Source organism: Oncorhynchus tshawytscha, linkage group LG03 (assembly GCF_018296145.1).
Source record: "Oncorhynchus tshawytscha isolate Ot180627B linkage group LG03, Otsh_v2.0, whole genome shotgun sequence".
NCBI lineage: Eukaryota > Metazoa > Chordata > Actinopteri > Salmoniformes > Salmonidae > Oncorhynchus > Oncorhynchus tshawytscha.
Window position 1 is genome coordinate 47,802,263 of NC_056431.1, and position 16,754 is coordinate 47,819,016.

The window sequence follows — 16,754 nt, forward strand, 5'->3', positions numbered from 1 at the left end:
CACTGAGTTTGAAGGTAGGCCTTGAAAAACATCCATAGGTACCTCTCCAATTGACTCAAATTATGGCAATTAGCCTATTAGAAGCTTCTAAAGCCATTACATCATTTTCTGGAAATTTCCAAGCTGTTTAGAGGCACAGTCAACTTCTGACCCACTGTAATTGTGATATAGTGAATTATAAGTGAAATAATCTGTCTATAAAAAATTACTTGTGTCATGCACAAAGTAAATGTCTTAACCGACTTGCCAAAACTGTAATTTGTTAACAAGAAATTGTTGATTGTTTAAAAAACCTAACCTAAGTGTACTTAAACTTCTGACTTCAAGTGGCCTGCCTGCCTGCAAATGTGACCCACAGCCTCGATTCGGTCTTTATTTCAAATTTTGCTACATGTCTTTTTTACATTGGATAAAAGTAGAGACTCGGATCGACAAAATTGTATCATACACTGCAGTTGAGGAATAATGGGAAAGTAATTCTGCTTTGAAAGTTGACAAACTTGTAACTACTTTTTAGAATTTGGCCCTTGAATGTTTTGGTACACCTACTGGAGAGAGCTTTGTCAACACCTATTCAGCATCGTTCAAACCCGCTTAAGCCTTAGCCCCACCCATCTCTTTACAATAAGAAAGTGACTTTGAAAGTGTCCAGGTAGAAATATTGTAGAAATATTTTTTTATTATTATATGATGCTTACCCAGACACAAAATTGATGGGTCATGTGAAAGAACTGCTAAGTGGATGGGTCACTATTGTGTAGACAATTACACATGTTCATGAAATACGGCCATCATCACCCCCAGACACACCTGGCTAACTTGATGAGTCATGTAATCATTGTCTTTTGTTTATACATACATTATGGCTTTTAATTAACCATAATCCCAACCCATAGCTACGGTACAAACAGATTGCCATAGCTAGCCACTGCAAGAAATGCTGGAGTATGCAGGTTGCTAAAGCTAACCAACTAGGTTCAATGTTAGCTAGCTAACTAACATTAAGCTATAAGTAGCAATGCAAATGGCTTTTTGGAGATACTAATAATATTAATACACAGACCGTACACGTAACGCTAGTTTGCGAGCCATTAAGCTAATGTTCCCTAGCTAACAGTATGCTTTAATTTGAAACAAATAATATATTAAAACGTAGTTACTCTTACCTGTATACATGGATGAAAGCTTCACGGCACCGTGTCTTTTCCGTTTGGTTTGTAGCTAGCTACAGCTTGTTTGGCCTATTGTTATGTGAAGTCACTCCGGGTTCACACTGACCATCACAACTTTTTCCCACTGAGCTTTGTCAATGGCGCCTACATTTTAGGCAGCAATGTTGTTGAGAGCAGTAGCAACACTTTTGCAGATCCATGGCTAACCTTATATCTTGCAAAGAATCTGCGGTAGCAAGGATTACTGACACATACTGAGCAGTTCATGTTATAGGCAGATGTGTGCTACATGGCAGCAATCCAAACTCCTCTCTCAGTATGTCCAGCCCATCCATTATATCAGTCATGGCAAATGGGAAGATTCCTGTCTTTTTTCTGTGGCTTAACCAACTAGGCTCATAATTTAACAATTGTATTCGTATTTACAGATGGGATACAATTTTGTTAATAAGGCACATGAAAGTTCACATGTTCCGGAAGGCATTTCTGCCAAAAAAAAAATACATTTTGAAAAGCAAAAAAGAAGACATGTTATGCCTCTTGTAAGATAGTGGTGTGCGACATACGCCTAGCTACTTGAAACGTGTCACAAATAAACTAAATATTTCAACCAAACTAAATATAAAGACATTAGTTGCCTTAAGACTTTCTGCTAAATGTTTTCTAAGACCACCTTTTCCAGTTTGACAAGAAATCAAAGCTTTTGCTTATTCCTATTTTTTTAGGATGGGAAAATGGTTAATTTAATTAATTTGACTCCAAATTTGATGTGCTCCTATGAAATTCACATGTTAGTGCTCAGTTTGTTTTGACATGCCCAGCTGCTAGCTTATTAATACCTGCTCATGTTTTAAGTCTGCTCTGTTGCCATGTTTTTGGCCAGTTATCGTGGTCTTTGCTCCAACCTACTGTGAATGTGTCTCATTGTATAGTTGATGAATTTGTACCTTTGTATATACAGTGCATTCGTAAAGTATTCCGACTTCTTGACTTTTTTCACATTTTGTTATATTACAGCATTATTCTAAAATTGTTTTTTTCCTTCAATCTACACATCTCATTATGACAATTCAAAATAGTATTTTTTTAGAAAGGTTAACCCTCACCCCAGTCTGAGGTCCTGAGCGCTCTGGAGCAGGTTTTCATGAAGGATCTCTCTGTGCTTTGCTCTGTTCATCTTTGCCTCGACCCTGACTAGTCTCCCAGTCCCTGCTACTGAAAAATATCCCCATAGCTTGATGGTGCCACCACCATGCTTCACCATAGGGATAGTGCCAGTTTTCCTCCAGATGTGACACTTGGCATTCAGGCTAAAGAGTTCAGTCTTGGTTTCATCAGACCAGAGAATCTTGTTACTCGTGGTCTGAGTCTTTAGGTGCCTTTCGGCAATCTACAAGTGGGTTGTAATGTGCCTTTTACTGAGGAGTGGCTTCCGGCCACTCTAGCGTAAAGGCCTGATTGGTGGAGTGCTGCATAGATGGTTGTCCTTCTGGAAGGTTCTCCCATCTCCACAGAGGATCTCTGGAGCTCTGTCAGAATGACCATCGGGTTCTTGGTCACCTGCCTGACCACGGCCCTTATCCCCCGATTGCTCAGTTTGGCCAAGCGGCCAGCTCTAGGAAAGTCTCGGTTCCAAACTTCTTCCATTTAAGAATGATGGAGGCCACTGTGTTCTTGGGGACCTTCAATGCTGCAGACATTTTTGTTGTTGTACCCTTCCCCAGATCTGTTCCTTCAACACAATCCTGTCTCGGAGCTCTACAGACAATTCCTTCGACCTCATGGCTTGGTTTTGAATTGATTTGACCAGAGATGGACTGCCAAGTTGTAGAAATATCTCAAGGTTGATCAAAGGAAAACAAATGCACCTGAGCTCAACTTCGAGTCTCAGCAAAGGGTCTGAATACTTCTCTAAATAAGGTATTTCAGTTTTTATACATTTGCAAAAAAATTCGAAAAATTTGTTTTTACATTGTCATTGTGGGGTATTGTCTGATGAAGAAAATGTATTTAATATATTTTAGAATAAGGCTGTAACGTAGCAAAATGTGGAAAAAGTCAAGGGGTTTGAATACCTTCCCAAGTTTTTGTGTGTTGTCCTGTTCACTGTTGCAATGTTATGCCATTTGGCCTGCTCATTATTCCAAATGAGAATTGGTTATCAATTTACTTATCTGGTTAAATAAAGGTGAAATAAATAAAAAATGTTTGAAATAACATAAGGCTAATAGTTAAAGCGTTAGGCCAGTTTCTGAAAGGTTGCTGGATCGAATCCCCGAGCTGACAAGGTAAAAATCTGTCTTTCTGCCCCTGGGCAAGGCAGTTAACCCACTGTTCCCCTGGCGCTGAAGACGTGGATGTCGATTATGGCAGCCCCCTGCATGCACCTCTCTGATTCAGAGGGGTTGGGTTAAATGTGGAAGACACATTTCAGTTGAATGTATTCAGTTGTACAACTGACTAGGTATCCCACTTTCCCTAATGCTAGAGTTTTATGTAGCCTATATTAGGCCTCTGCTAAACATTGGGAAATGTTTTAATGAATTCTACTGGTTCCCTTGAGGTAAAGAGTGTGTACTAGACTAACTTCTTTCCACTCCTTCCAACCTCATACTTATCACAGACAAACTACTAATGTCCAGTAACGCGTCAGGCTGTCAGGTAAATGTAGCTGGCATGAGCCAGCAATGGATTTCCACCTTCTGTTTTTATAATCATGTGTCATTTGAGTCTGTCATTAAACATTGAAGCAGATTTCTGATTAGGCAGAGTGTGCCTGCTTTCCATTATTTTTGGCTAAGCTCTCAATGGTTATTAAGGCTTCATTACATTTTGTTCTACTATACTTGGTCAACCTGTTTTCTCATCTGGCATGGAATTGGATTGTTTGTTCACAATATCACAGGTAGAGATACTGTGTCCATGTACTGTGTCTCTGAAACTATACACTGCCAAAATATTTGGAGCTGTTGAATCTACCACTGAGCCCTCCCACACCCCCCTTTGGGACTGCTACCTTGCATCCAAGACAGACTGGCCTATTTTTCAACTCGCTCTGTTTCCCTCCAAGCTATGGAGCAGTGGTGGAACACTAGAGAGCTATGCACTCTTTTGTGGGTGATTTATCATGTGTGGAGGGAGTAGTACGCCCATCGTGCTCCACAAATGTGCCTTTTTGTTTTCAGACCCACATACTATGTAGAGTAAAACATGGTATAGCCTCAAATTACACAAACATTCAATGTTTGTTGTACAATATTACTTCCATACTTGTGATTATGTTGACATTGTGCAGGTTTCAGTCAACTGTGAAAATAAAGGATAGCACAGTGTATCTAGGCTAGCAATCAGATCTGAATATTAGCCTTTGCTTTTCTTGGTTTGTCCTCTTTCAGACATCCCAAGGGTGACTGACTGTGCCACAGTTCTGACTAACACTGCTCTCATACATGGAGCAATTCTATATAGATGTGTTATGTGAGTGCTGTACTCTGATTTAATACCAAGGCATTTGGTATTGGTATCTAGGCAAAGGAAGGAGCCCTAGCCTTAATTCCAAGCGTTTTCTGTGCACGCTTGGCTGTGTGGATGAGTCATCCGTCACAGGAAGTGCACAGCGAGTGTGATTCACACTCTCTGTAATGCAATACCAGAGTGCTGATGTTTATTTTGCCCCAGAGTTACAGATAAGTTGTCGGTATGACAGGCCAGGCGGCGAAAACCGAGCACTCCACAGTCCAGCAGACACAAAGGGCTATCGAGTGTTTCAGCCCCTGGGCAGCCCATTATCACCCTTACTCTTTCAGCAAGGGAATTCACAATGTCTTTTTGGCCCAAGGTTTCTGATGGTTATGAGAGATATGAGATTGATTTGACCATTCATATGACAGTATCGCAAGTATCCTGTTGAAATTAGACAATTAAATAATATAAAAAATCAAATACTATGCCCTCCAAATCCACCCACCTACAAATGGCTGTGGTAGACAGAAAACTAATAAAGACTGCACAGTCCCCCTGTATATTACCATCTTGTTGCCACTGGTGATCTCATCATAAGGTATTGGCCCGTGGAGGGCTTGATTAAAAAGGGGGATGGGAGGAGGTAGATAGTCACCACGGCGAAGTGCCTGTCTAAGTATGAGTAATCCCTATAGCGGTATTCAGAGTGACATCAGTGCCTGAAACGATGGCATCCATTATGATTTTCTAACCATTCACTCAGCATATACCCTAATACAGCTACCACTACAGTACTACTAAAACACTACAGTACTTCAAATTGCGTGTAAATTGGCATACAGATCCTCGTGTACACCGCCCCATCCCACCTAGCTCAGGGCCCTGGGTCTGAACTCTCTGTGCAATTGGGTCCTGGACTTCCTGAGGGGGTGAGGGTAGGCAGCAACCCTTCCTCCATGCTTATCCCTAACAAGGGGGCCCCACAGGGGTGTGTGCTCAGGTCCTCCTGCACTCCCTGTTCACCTATGACTGCGTGGCTACGCACAACTCCAACTTAATCGTCACGTTTGGTGACGATCCGACAGTGGTAGGCCTAATTAACAACAACGATGAGACAGCCTACAGGGAGGAGGTTAGAGCCCTGGCGGAGACCGAAGAGGGAGCACACCCTTATGCACATCAACGGGCCAAAAGCTTCAAGTTCCTTGGCGTACACATCACTGAGGACCTGAAATGGTCCCACCACACCGACACCATGGTAAAGAATAAGCAACAGCTGTCTGTTCACTCTGTTACCATCTAGCAGACAGAAATGGTACATGTGCATCAGAGCCAGAACTGAGAAACCGCTTCTATTGCATTTTTGCATTTACATTTTGATCATATAGCAGACACTTTTGTCCAGAGTGACTTACAAGAGCAATTAGGGTTAAGTGCCTTGCTCAAGGGCACATCGACATATTCTTCTCCTAGTCGGCTCGGGGATTCGAACCAGCGACCCATTTGGTTACTGGCTCAACGCTCTTAAAGAGCAGGAAGCATGAGTTTTTCTCACCCATGTAACAAAAGTGTGGTCAAAGACTTGAGTTGTAGTACCATCTGATTACCTAGAAGTACAAACATGCTATGTTTTTTGGTTATTACATATTTATTGACTTCCGGATAACATCTAAACTACTCACAATGCACTATTTCTTGACGTCATATGGAGGATCTACTCTGCTACTGAGTTCATATTATGTGCTACCGAGCTCACTCAAGCTGGCTTACATTAGCTACATCCTATGCTATATACTAACTTTATGGCTGTGCTTTCTAGGGGGAACCCATTCGCATGGCATGCTCTGGTGCTTTCTTACCGTTGGGCTCAAAACGAAAGAGAAAATCATACCTGCTTGCTCTCTATGTAGTACCTCATCTATTCTCCTTTTGATTTGTCAACTTTTCTGCATGTTCTCTGAGAAGTAGGCTATGGGAGATTTCAAACTTTTCCCAACTTTCCTTCGTGCTAGCGCACTAGCTGACTGAAATCTGGAATCTATCCATTTTGTATTTTGGCCCGGTGAAGCGGGCGCTTCCCCTTAGCTTTGGTAGCTAACTCAGCCTGCACTCTTATTTTTTTTTCAGTTTTAAAAGCACCAACCATCAATATGCACATTTCTGATCGGTTTTCTTTTAATATGCAGTTATGTTTTAGTTGTGTTCTATCTGGTCTCTAGTAGTTGGGCTCTAGCTTGGCTAGGCTAATAACTAACATTAGCTGGCTGGCTAGCTTGCTGGCTAAGATGGGGGCAGCAGGGTAGCCTAGTGGTTAGAGCGTTGGGCTAGTAACCGAAAGGTTGTCAGCTTGGGGATTCAAAACTTGCAAGGTACAAATCTGTCGTTCTGCCCCTGAAAATAAGAATTTGTTCTTAACTGACTTGCCTAGTTAAATAAAGGTAAAACAAATAAATAAATAAAAATAACTGTGTGTACAAAACATTCAGGACTACTGCTCTTTCCCATGACAGACTGACCAGGTGAAAGCTAGTGATCCCTTATTGATGTTGCTTGTTAAATCCACTTCAATCAGTGTAGATGAAGGGGAGGAGACAGGTTAAACAAGGATTTTTAAGCTTTGAGACAATTGAGACCTGGATTCTGTATGTGTGCAATTCAGCGGTTTCCCATGTGTATCAAGAATGGTCCACCACCAAAGGACATCTAGCCAACTGTCGAAATCATTGGAGTAAACATGGGCCAGCATCTCTTGTGGAATGCTTTCGACACCTTGAAAGTTCATTCTCTGACAAATTGAGGCTGTTCTGAGGGCAAAATGGTGGAGTGAAAATCAATGTTATGAAGGTGTTCTTAATGTTTTGTACACTCAGTATAGCTAACATTCTTTGATAACTGGTTAGATGGCGTTATGTATTTCCAAAACTTTGGTTTACTTTAATGTAGCTGTAAACTAGGTGTTGATAGCAACTGGCTGACTCATTCCATGCTAACGTAACGTTAGAAGGCTGGCAGGGCTAGCGTTAGCAGCTTAGTTGGCGAGCTGGTTTGTAACTATACATTTATAAAGTATTGGCTTGTAAGTTGGCTGAAAATAAATTGAAACCAGTAGTCATGAGTGCAAAATATTTGGTTTAATTTGAAGTTATAGATTTGAAGTCATTTCTGTTGGAGTTTACATTATAGGGAATAGGCTGGCTTGCCGGGTCCTCCATATTACATCACTCCCCGGGAAAAACCTTTTTTGACATGACCTTCACTAGCCGGGCTACCTATCTGGTACTCAGCCCTGCTCCTCAAAACTAATGCCTCATGTATATAGACTCATTGAATGCTGGTTACCTCCTATTCTGTTTATATAATATGTTCTCGACATGGCACATCCTAATATCCCTACTTCTGTACATAGCATTTTCTTTTCCAAATTATATACTGTCTATACACACCCCATATTGTGGATTTTCATACATGCTCACTCTTATATATCTACTTAGGATTGTTGTTTCTTATTTTCGGTTGATATATATTTAATTTGCGAGACATTCTATTTCACTGTTGGAGCTAGTAACATAAGCATTTCCCTGCACCTGCTATAACGCCTGCAAGTCTGTGTACACTGACCAGTGAACTTTGATTTGACATTATTGGGTACTATGCAAATGTTGTGGAACACCTGTGAGTCCTCACGAAATCCAGACAAAAACTCACCATATTTTGGGGAATTTTCACAATGTATTCAATAGAATAGTCCTTTGGAAGAAGGATATATATTTTACATTTTTATGTTAAAGCATAATTGAGAAATAATTACTCAGAGATGGGATATTTTGGACATCTGGATGTGTTTCTCCATTAAGACTCCATGTTTCATCTGTAAATGCTACAAAGTAAAAATTGGTGTCATATGAAGCTTTACAGCTTGCTCTGTAATATTAGTAGTATTTAGATTTTTTATAAATAATATTAATTTATGAATATTGAAACATATAAACATCTATATAAAAAATAATACAAATGTTTTAAATATATTGTTGAACATAATATACTCTATGGACATATCAAAGTTTGAGTGGGATCTCTGATAGTTTAAAAGTTATGGCCCATTTTAAACCAATACATTGTCACAAGCATTTCGCTACACTCGCATTAACATCTGCTAACCATGTGTATGTGACAAATAAAATTTGATTTGATTTAGTAGGCAATGTAACCAACCACAGCCCTCCTTTGCACATCCTGCAAATCACCAGCAGAGGGCAACTATTTTGAATCCATTTTCACATTCACTCTGTTGACAATGCTTACAAATTGGATCATAACTCTAAAAGTAGCAGAGATCCCACTCTGGAACTTTGATTTGCCTATAGAATATATTATGTTTAACAATATATATTTTTAAATCCACATCTAAAATGTTTTATTTTATTATATTCATAAATTAGTTATTATGAAAGTTATTGAAGTTTAAAATATTACTGTTTAATCTGTAGGTGCTACAAAGTAAACATCAAGCTGTAAAGCTTCATATGATACCAAACTAATTTACTTTGTAGCACCTAGAGATGAAAACACCATGGAGTTTTAAAGGAGGTCCGGGTAATGCCAAAATGCAATAAATATCACAACTTTTAGTAATTATTTCCCAATTAGTTTTATTAGATATAACTGCCAAAAATATGTCAACAATCCTTCCAAAGGACTATTCATTCTATGGATTAAATTTTTTGAAAATCCTCAAAATCATTATTATTTTTTCTGGGTGTCATGAGGGATCATTCCTGTCTTGTGTGGGATATATTTAGGAATATTCTTCTCAATAAGATCAATGCTCCTTTTGTTATGTAGGATAGAAATATATTCCCAATGGTTTTTGTAGTCAATTTGATCGTGTTACTTTTGACTTGCTTTACAGGTTGGAATATATGGGACAGTGTCTGCTCTTATCCGTTATCAACTCTGGAATGATGTCATGCTGATGGATCCTGCAACTATGAGTTCTAAGGTCGCAGCAGCTGCAGTTAGTGTCAGCCAGAACTCACGTCATCATATCATGACCAGATCCATCCAGATTTGTCCAATAGCAGATTCTGTGAACTGTAAGTGAAACGTCTCCATTGGTCTGTGAGAGAGGTAGCTTGGGCAACTCTACTTCAAGTTCCCTCAGACCACTCATCCCAATGTCCCCAGGTCCCCCCACGACTACCATGGCCTCCTCACAAAGACTGATGAAAATGGGGTTTTAAACATGTCGGCAATAAACAGGATGGGGACGAAGGGCCTCAAAAGTCTGGTTCCACAGTGAACCTGTCCACGGAAGAGGCAGGCGACGGTGGGATTGGCAGTTGGCAGTTCCGGCAGCGAAGCTGTTGTAGCTCATCCTCTCTTGGTTGGTCAGTTTACTCCTGAGAGACCCCAGGATGACGCAAACTAGTCTGAGCGCTCTGACAGACTTGTGATATCTCACATCGCAAGGGTGTAGTTGTGAGGACCTAAGGAGTGGACAATGAACAGAACCAAGAAGGAGGGGCTGTGTGCTGAGGGGAAGCCGCCCCCGGCTGAAGTCCCTATAGGTTGGCAGCGCAGAATCACCCACAGCGGGGTTGTCTACATAAGGTAAGACCTGCTCTACCTCTATTTAAACTAGCCTGTGGTCTCTAGTCTCCCCAATCGGAACTTAGGGTAATGAACTCTTTCCTTCTACAGTACCAATTTCTAATATACACTCAATTTTCTACTGATCAATCTTTTCATGTAACTTACCATTTGATATGGTGTGTTTATTGATTAATATATATATATGAGGTGTGGCAATAGCAGGAACAGTGGCATCTAGAGGGCAAAACCTGGTACTTTCACACTCATTTATGGGGGGGGACACAAGTGACTTCTATGGCAAATTTCTCTGAACAGTGGGGGGAAACATCACCAAGCTCACTATGAATACATTACATAGTATGAATAACCAGTACTCCAAGCCGCAGCTCTATACTACTTGTCAAACATAGAGAACTGATACTGTACACTGGCCTTTTGGGTGGGCTTGGTGTGGGGTTTGGGGGGTCCATGGGTAGCTTTTGTCCATTAATTTGGAATCCCCACGTCTTAATCTTTGTTAAGAAGAGGTTCGGTCCAAATCGGATGACTGGTACTATGTTTATTGAGTAGTTTATGAATCCAACAAATTGAAATGGGCAATTTGTCTGCAATCAATTATCTTTCAACAAAATAATGTTGCAGAAATGCGTATCTGTTTCTAACTACAGAAACAATTTCAGATGAATCTTGGATAGTGGGTGACAATCCTCTTTCTTGTGCTTTTTGAGGTGGAACGACTTGTCATATCTGTCTGTTACCCTAATAGGGCTGACCACAATAACGCCGTAGTCCATTGCCTTTATTGAAAGGCAGAAAAAGTCACTTCCATCCATTTTCTGTCCATGGGGTTGAAGGGAAATGTTTCAACACCAGAGCTAGTCAAGCATAACACCTTCCAGAGAGTCTAATATTACCTCCCTCCCTTTTCATATGAAGTATATTCCCTCTCTGGTGGGCAGATCTGGGCTACATGGCCTTGAGGAAAAGAATGTTTGAGATCAGTGACTGTCTCATACAGAGAAAATTGTCCTCTGAAAAACTATGAAATGCTGTCGGGAGCCATGTTTTATGGCACCATAATTCCACCCACCAGCTGCTTTTCTCTCCCTTACTTTCATTGAGTTTGAAATGAATGTGTTTTTTTTCTTTCGAACCAAGCCTTTTAAGCTGATGGCACTTGTCATTATAAAGGTGAGCTGTTTTCATGGTATTGTGTTCCTCCTATGTTTTGGGAGATTTCCTTTTTTGCTGTGACTGACTACTTTATCCAGGTCATTTGATATAATTGAATGTGTATGGTTTAGTCTAAAATGGTACCTTATTCCCTATATAGCACACTACTTTTGACCAGAACATAGGCCTACTGTGGGAATAGGGGGGCATTTCAGATGCAAACTGTCTTTTTATTTGGCTGTGGTTGTGCTATGCTGTTACATTAGTCACTCACAATCTCTCCGATTTCCACATTCCAGTCCCAGTGGCTTAGTCCTAGCCTGTCTGGAGCAGGTGAAGAGCTACCTGCTGACTGATGGTACCTGTAAGTGTGGCCTGGAGTGTCCTCTCATCATTCATAAGGTGAGCAGGCCTGAATGTGGGGCCACTCCTGGTAGATGGGTCATTTAAGTTCAAAGGAAAATGTACTACACATACTACTGAACACTAACACACTTCTTACTGTAGCCAGGACTGGAGGAGAGAGGAAGTAACGCATGCATAGTGTATTGATAAGAGTAGGCACACCCAGACGCTAACATCTTTCACTCCCCTCAGATATTCAACTTTGACACCGGGGCGGCTATCAAGCAGAGGACTGTTGAGGATGCCAGAGCCGACGCTAATGTCACCAAGCTGTGTATCCACAAGAGGAAGGTCATCACCGTGGCAACCCTGCGCAGGAGCATGGAGTTGCCACACCCCGCTCTGGCCAGTGTTGGCACTGGTATGTAAAGAAATATTGTCAATTTGAGATGCAACTAGCTCTCTAGGAAAGATCCATCCATTTGTGTGACTTATTGATTATGAAGTTCAATGTCTCATATCTGATCAAATACTGAAATAGGCCTAAACACCAGTTATTTATGATATTTTGCATAAGGGTGTCATTTGATGATGAAAGCCAATGTCACTTAATGGCTTTTACTCTCCAATCGGTGTAACTTGATATAATGACATGACAATCTGTGCATTCTCAGCTAGTTTTATATTGCCATATAGACATTTTAAATTAAAGAGAATAACCTTATGACCTATTGAGACCAGCTCAGACAGAAATCATCTGCTCTGTGCAGTATTCTCACAGCAAAGAACTGCAGTGAATTGCTGCTCTGTCAGCGTCACATGTTCGCTTCTTTTTTATAGCATGCTGTCTGAAGAACATGCATACACATATCATTTAGATTCAACTGTCTGCTTAGCTGCTGTTTTATGTTTTCTCTAAAGATCGGGTTTCTGTTGTCAATTCAGAAATGTTAATTGTTGATTTGTTTTGGGATTTTCAATAAGGTCTGAGTTGACAATGCTGAATTAATTACATATAATTATCTCATCTGAGATGATAAAAGTAATTTCAAAGATTGATACAAGTTTACTTTGCTTTGCAGGCGCTGCAGCTATGGGTCCTTTGAGTCATCAAGCAATAAGGAACAATATGCACAATGGTCCACCCAACTCTGTGGCTCTTGATGGCAGGAATCCCAACAAGACAGGAATGTCAGTTTCTGGTCAACAGTACTATAACCATGAACTGGATTCTCCCCCTCAGAGGGATCTGTACTTGGGGTACAGCAGGACAAGGCTGGGGGGCAGCGAACACAGTAGCCAACAACGGTCACCCTATCACAGCCGCCACAGTGTCCTGCTCAGCCCCTCCTCCTCCAATTCATGTTGCTCACAGCATTATGGTGATAGGGCTCCCTCCCCAAGGACTGAACCTCTGGGGAGTCCTGACCCCAATATGCTTGGTTTTCATGGAGCTTGCAGCCCAGGCTCTGTCCATATGAACGGTGATCGTTTTACCCATCTCTCACCACCCAGTATCCTGCACCACGGCTCGCCTTCGGCCTCCCAGCCCTCGTGTGCCATGTCAGGAAGGACTAATGTACCAAATTCCCCTGCCGTCAATGCCAAAAGCCTCAATAGGCAGCCCTCCTGCAGCTTCCCCCACGACCTTCAACACAAGCCCCAGCCTGCATGCCACCCACAGTCGCACTTTTCCCTGTCTCAGCTCCCTCCCTGCATCCTGCAGAAAAAGCAGGTGACCTCTGAGAAGGACCCTCTTGGTATCCTGGACCCAATTCCAAGCAAGGCTCCTAGCCAGGGTCCCTTAGTGCCAAACATATCTGGCCTCCAACACAATACCCAATCTCAGGTACCACCAATGAATGTAAACATCCCCCCTGCCAGTGTCCCTTTGCCCAGCAACCTGCCCTTGCCAACTGGGAAGTCTGGACCTGTTGGGCATGGCCATAGGGTCCAGCACCACCCTACCCTGTCATCTGCCTCATCCTCACCTATCATGTCCCCAGCACATATGGCTGGGCCGGTCCTCGCCAAGGTGGAGTCACCCCACCGCTCACGTTGCTTATCCAGTTCTTCTGAACATGGTAGCTTCGCTCACCCCACGAGGGGGCTCCAGGTTCCTTGTGGGGGTTCAAAGCCACTTCCCCGGTCCTCTCAGGCCTCCTCGGGGTCCCCTCGACCTGCAATGCCACAAGGTTCTGCATATAAGATGGACAAACTCCATCACTTGAACGATACCCCCAACCAACTGCCAGGGGGGATGAACATTGGTCTAAGCAGGCATCCCAACTCCATGTACCGTCCAGCTCCCGGATCTGATAGTATCCTTCAAAAGAATCACTCGGTAGGAATGCCCCTTAACCAGATGTTAGATCAGCAGAATCCTGCTTCCTTCCCAGCAAGTAGTCTACTTTCAGCAGCAGCGAAAGCACAGCTAGTTAATCAAAACAAACATACCGACAGCACATTGGATGCAGGCGCAGAGGCTCGCAGTGGCAGCAGTTTGGGACACCCAGGGCTAGTTGGTGGAGGAAGAGGTGGGAACCTAGATGGACACAGCACTTTAAACCAGAGATATCTACCTAATCCTGGGCCGTTGGCGGGCGAATTTCAAAGCGGAAGAGCAGCACTAAGAGACAAACTCATGGGTATGGTTCAGCAAAGAGAGGCAAATCGCAAGCGCAAACTGTCCAGTGATGGCAGTAGTGGTGGCATCAACAATGACAGGGCTTTCGACGTGCTCAAGCATCCGATGGGTGGCTCTGGATCTAGTTCATCTAGCTTTCCAGAGACTTTGAGGAGAATGTTGCAGCAGGGTTGTTTGCCCCCAAACACCTCCATGGCCCAGCTACTCCAGTCAATGAGCCACCAAAGTGCCCACAATGGGCCAAGCCACGTGGGCCAAAGCCCGGCCAAATCTGGCAAATCTCCCTTCTTGGAGGAAGCTTTGCCTCAGATGTCAACTTTGCAGCAGAGCTTGCAGGGGCATCAAATCCAGGGCAGAGCGAAGATCCGTGGCTTCCAGAACATGAACAGTGATGGTCAGATTTCAGGCCAGGATCTAAACATGGAGCAGTTCAACAGGCCAATAAATCAAATGCAGGACCCCACCTTAACTGGAAACTTTGGGGTGTTGGGTTACAATGGTGGACAACATGCAGCCATGGGGTCGATGCAGGGAAACCCAAACCCTCACCAGCAGCAGCAGTTTGGACTTTATCAGAAACCATCCCAGGCGCAAGGCAACCCCCACTTCAGAGGCAGGGCAGGATTGCCTCCCATGATGTCCAATGGCGGGGTCCAAGCCCTCTCTGAGTCAGGTAAGCAGCTGTTTCTCCTTGATTTTGTTGACTATTGTCTTCTTATCCTAGGTGTAGCAAAATCATAGATTTATATTATGTTTTAAGGCAATAGTCTCTATTTATATACATTATATACATGTGATAAAGCAAGGGCTGCAATGTGTGTTGTGCCCCCTTGTGGCGAACATTGGTAGTTTTTGTCTATTGAAAATAATTGGATATAGCCTACTTTATTACAATGATCCATCTAGATGTTTGGGGCCAAAAAAAAACACATTGTGAATTAGGCTACTACCTTACAAATATGAATGTGACTATCTTTTTGCATGTAACTAGTTGTCCTTGTCATTAAATTCAGTCTCACGTTGTTGCCGTCTTTGTCACTTGCGCTCTTTAAGCATCTTTCATCAAAGTGCTGACTGCAAAACATTTTGTGCTGCACAGCCAAATGAAAGTGAGCTATTTAAAGCCAGCGTGCAAGACCTCTTTAAAGGCAAAAATGTTTTACAGGCAGGCAGACAAAAATGTTCAGATATGTTTTTCTACTTGTTTCTCACATCATACCTTATTTTTCCTGCTTTTTTGTTATTTTTCTTATTTATTTAACCCATTTTCAGCTAAACTAAGTCATATTCTCAAACAATGATTTAACTTAAAGGATACTGGTGTGTTGTCACAGCACAGATCAACCCCCTGGATAAGCCTCGTTAAAAATAGTCCAGACCACAATGTGGCAGTAACTTTCTTAACATAAAACATCAATAAGCTTCCAACTGGAGAATTTCTATGTCTGAAGAAAAGCACTGGAACAAGAGCTAACTCTGTCGGGAGCACGCGCCACGAGCCTGAGACACTCTGCCAGACCACTGACTCAAACAGGTCTCATGAGCCCCTCCTTTATAGTAGAATCCTCAAACCAGTTTCTAAAGACGGTTGACATCTCGTGGAAGCCGTAGGAAGTGCAAATTGACTCCATAGACACTGTGTATTCGGTAGGCCAAGCTTTGAAAAACTACAAACGTCAGATATCCCACTTCCTGGTTGGATTTTTCTCAGGTTTTCACCTGCCATATGAGTCCTGTTATACTCACAGACATCATTCAAACAGTTTTAGAAACTTCATAGTGTTTTTATCCAATACTAATAATAATATGCATATATTAGCATCTGGGACAGAGTAGGAGGCAATTCACTCTGGGAACACTATTCATCCAAAAGTGAAAATGCTGCCCCCTATCCCAAAAAGGTTCATAAGCGATGTTTGGCTTGTGTGCTGTAGAAAGCGAATGTTAGCTAATAAGCAAGTTGTGCTAATGTTGCTACCTAGAATTTGTATTAAACCCTTTTTGATTCTAGCCAGATGGGCACAACTAGGTAACCAGTGTAGTTAGCAACATTATTAAATAGCAAGGGATTCATTTCTGAATTAAACAACTGCCTGTTAGCTGCCGAGTGCCAGTGCAGTAGCTAGCTAGCTATCTTGTGCTAATTGTCAAATGGTGATGCTAATCATTTAGCTAACTTTAGTTTAGCTAGCAAGCGAACTGACATTGGTAGTATGGGGTAATGGTGAGTGAATTAAAGTATTTATTCATCTTGCTAGATAGCTAGCTTGGTAAAGCATTTAGTGTTGTGTGCAATGTGCTGCACTTACCACCACATTTGTTTCATATGAAGTGTGTGTGACTGCCTGGCTCATTTAGCAAGC

The 16,754-nt window shown here is 42.1% G+C and overlaps 1 protein-coding gene across 2 annotated transcripts in view; it reads left to right on the top strand.

Moving 5' to 3' along the window:
- Positions 1-16,754, top strand: part of LOC112237555 (methyl-CpG-binding domain protein 5) — a 58,608-nt gene that overhangs the window by 32,808 nt on the left and 9,046 nt on the right. For both annotated transcript variants that reach the window (XM_024406172.2, XM_024406177.2), the window contains exons 2-5: positions 9,544-10,244; positions 11,699-11,801; positions 11,997-12,165; positions 12,827-15,064. In XM_024406172.2, the coding sequence (XP_024261940.1) occupies positions 10,135-10,244; positions 11,699-11,801; positions 11,997-12,165; positions 12,827-15,064 (2,620 nt within the window). In that variant the 5' untranslated portion in view covers positions 9,544-10,134. The remainder of the gene's footprint in view (positions 1-9,543; positions 10,245-11,698; positions 11,802-11,996; positions 12,166-12,826; positions 15,065-16,754) is intronic.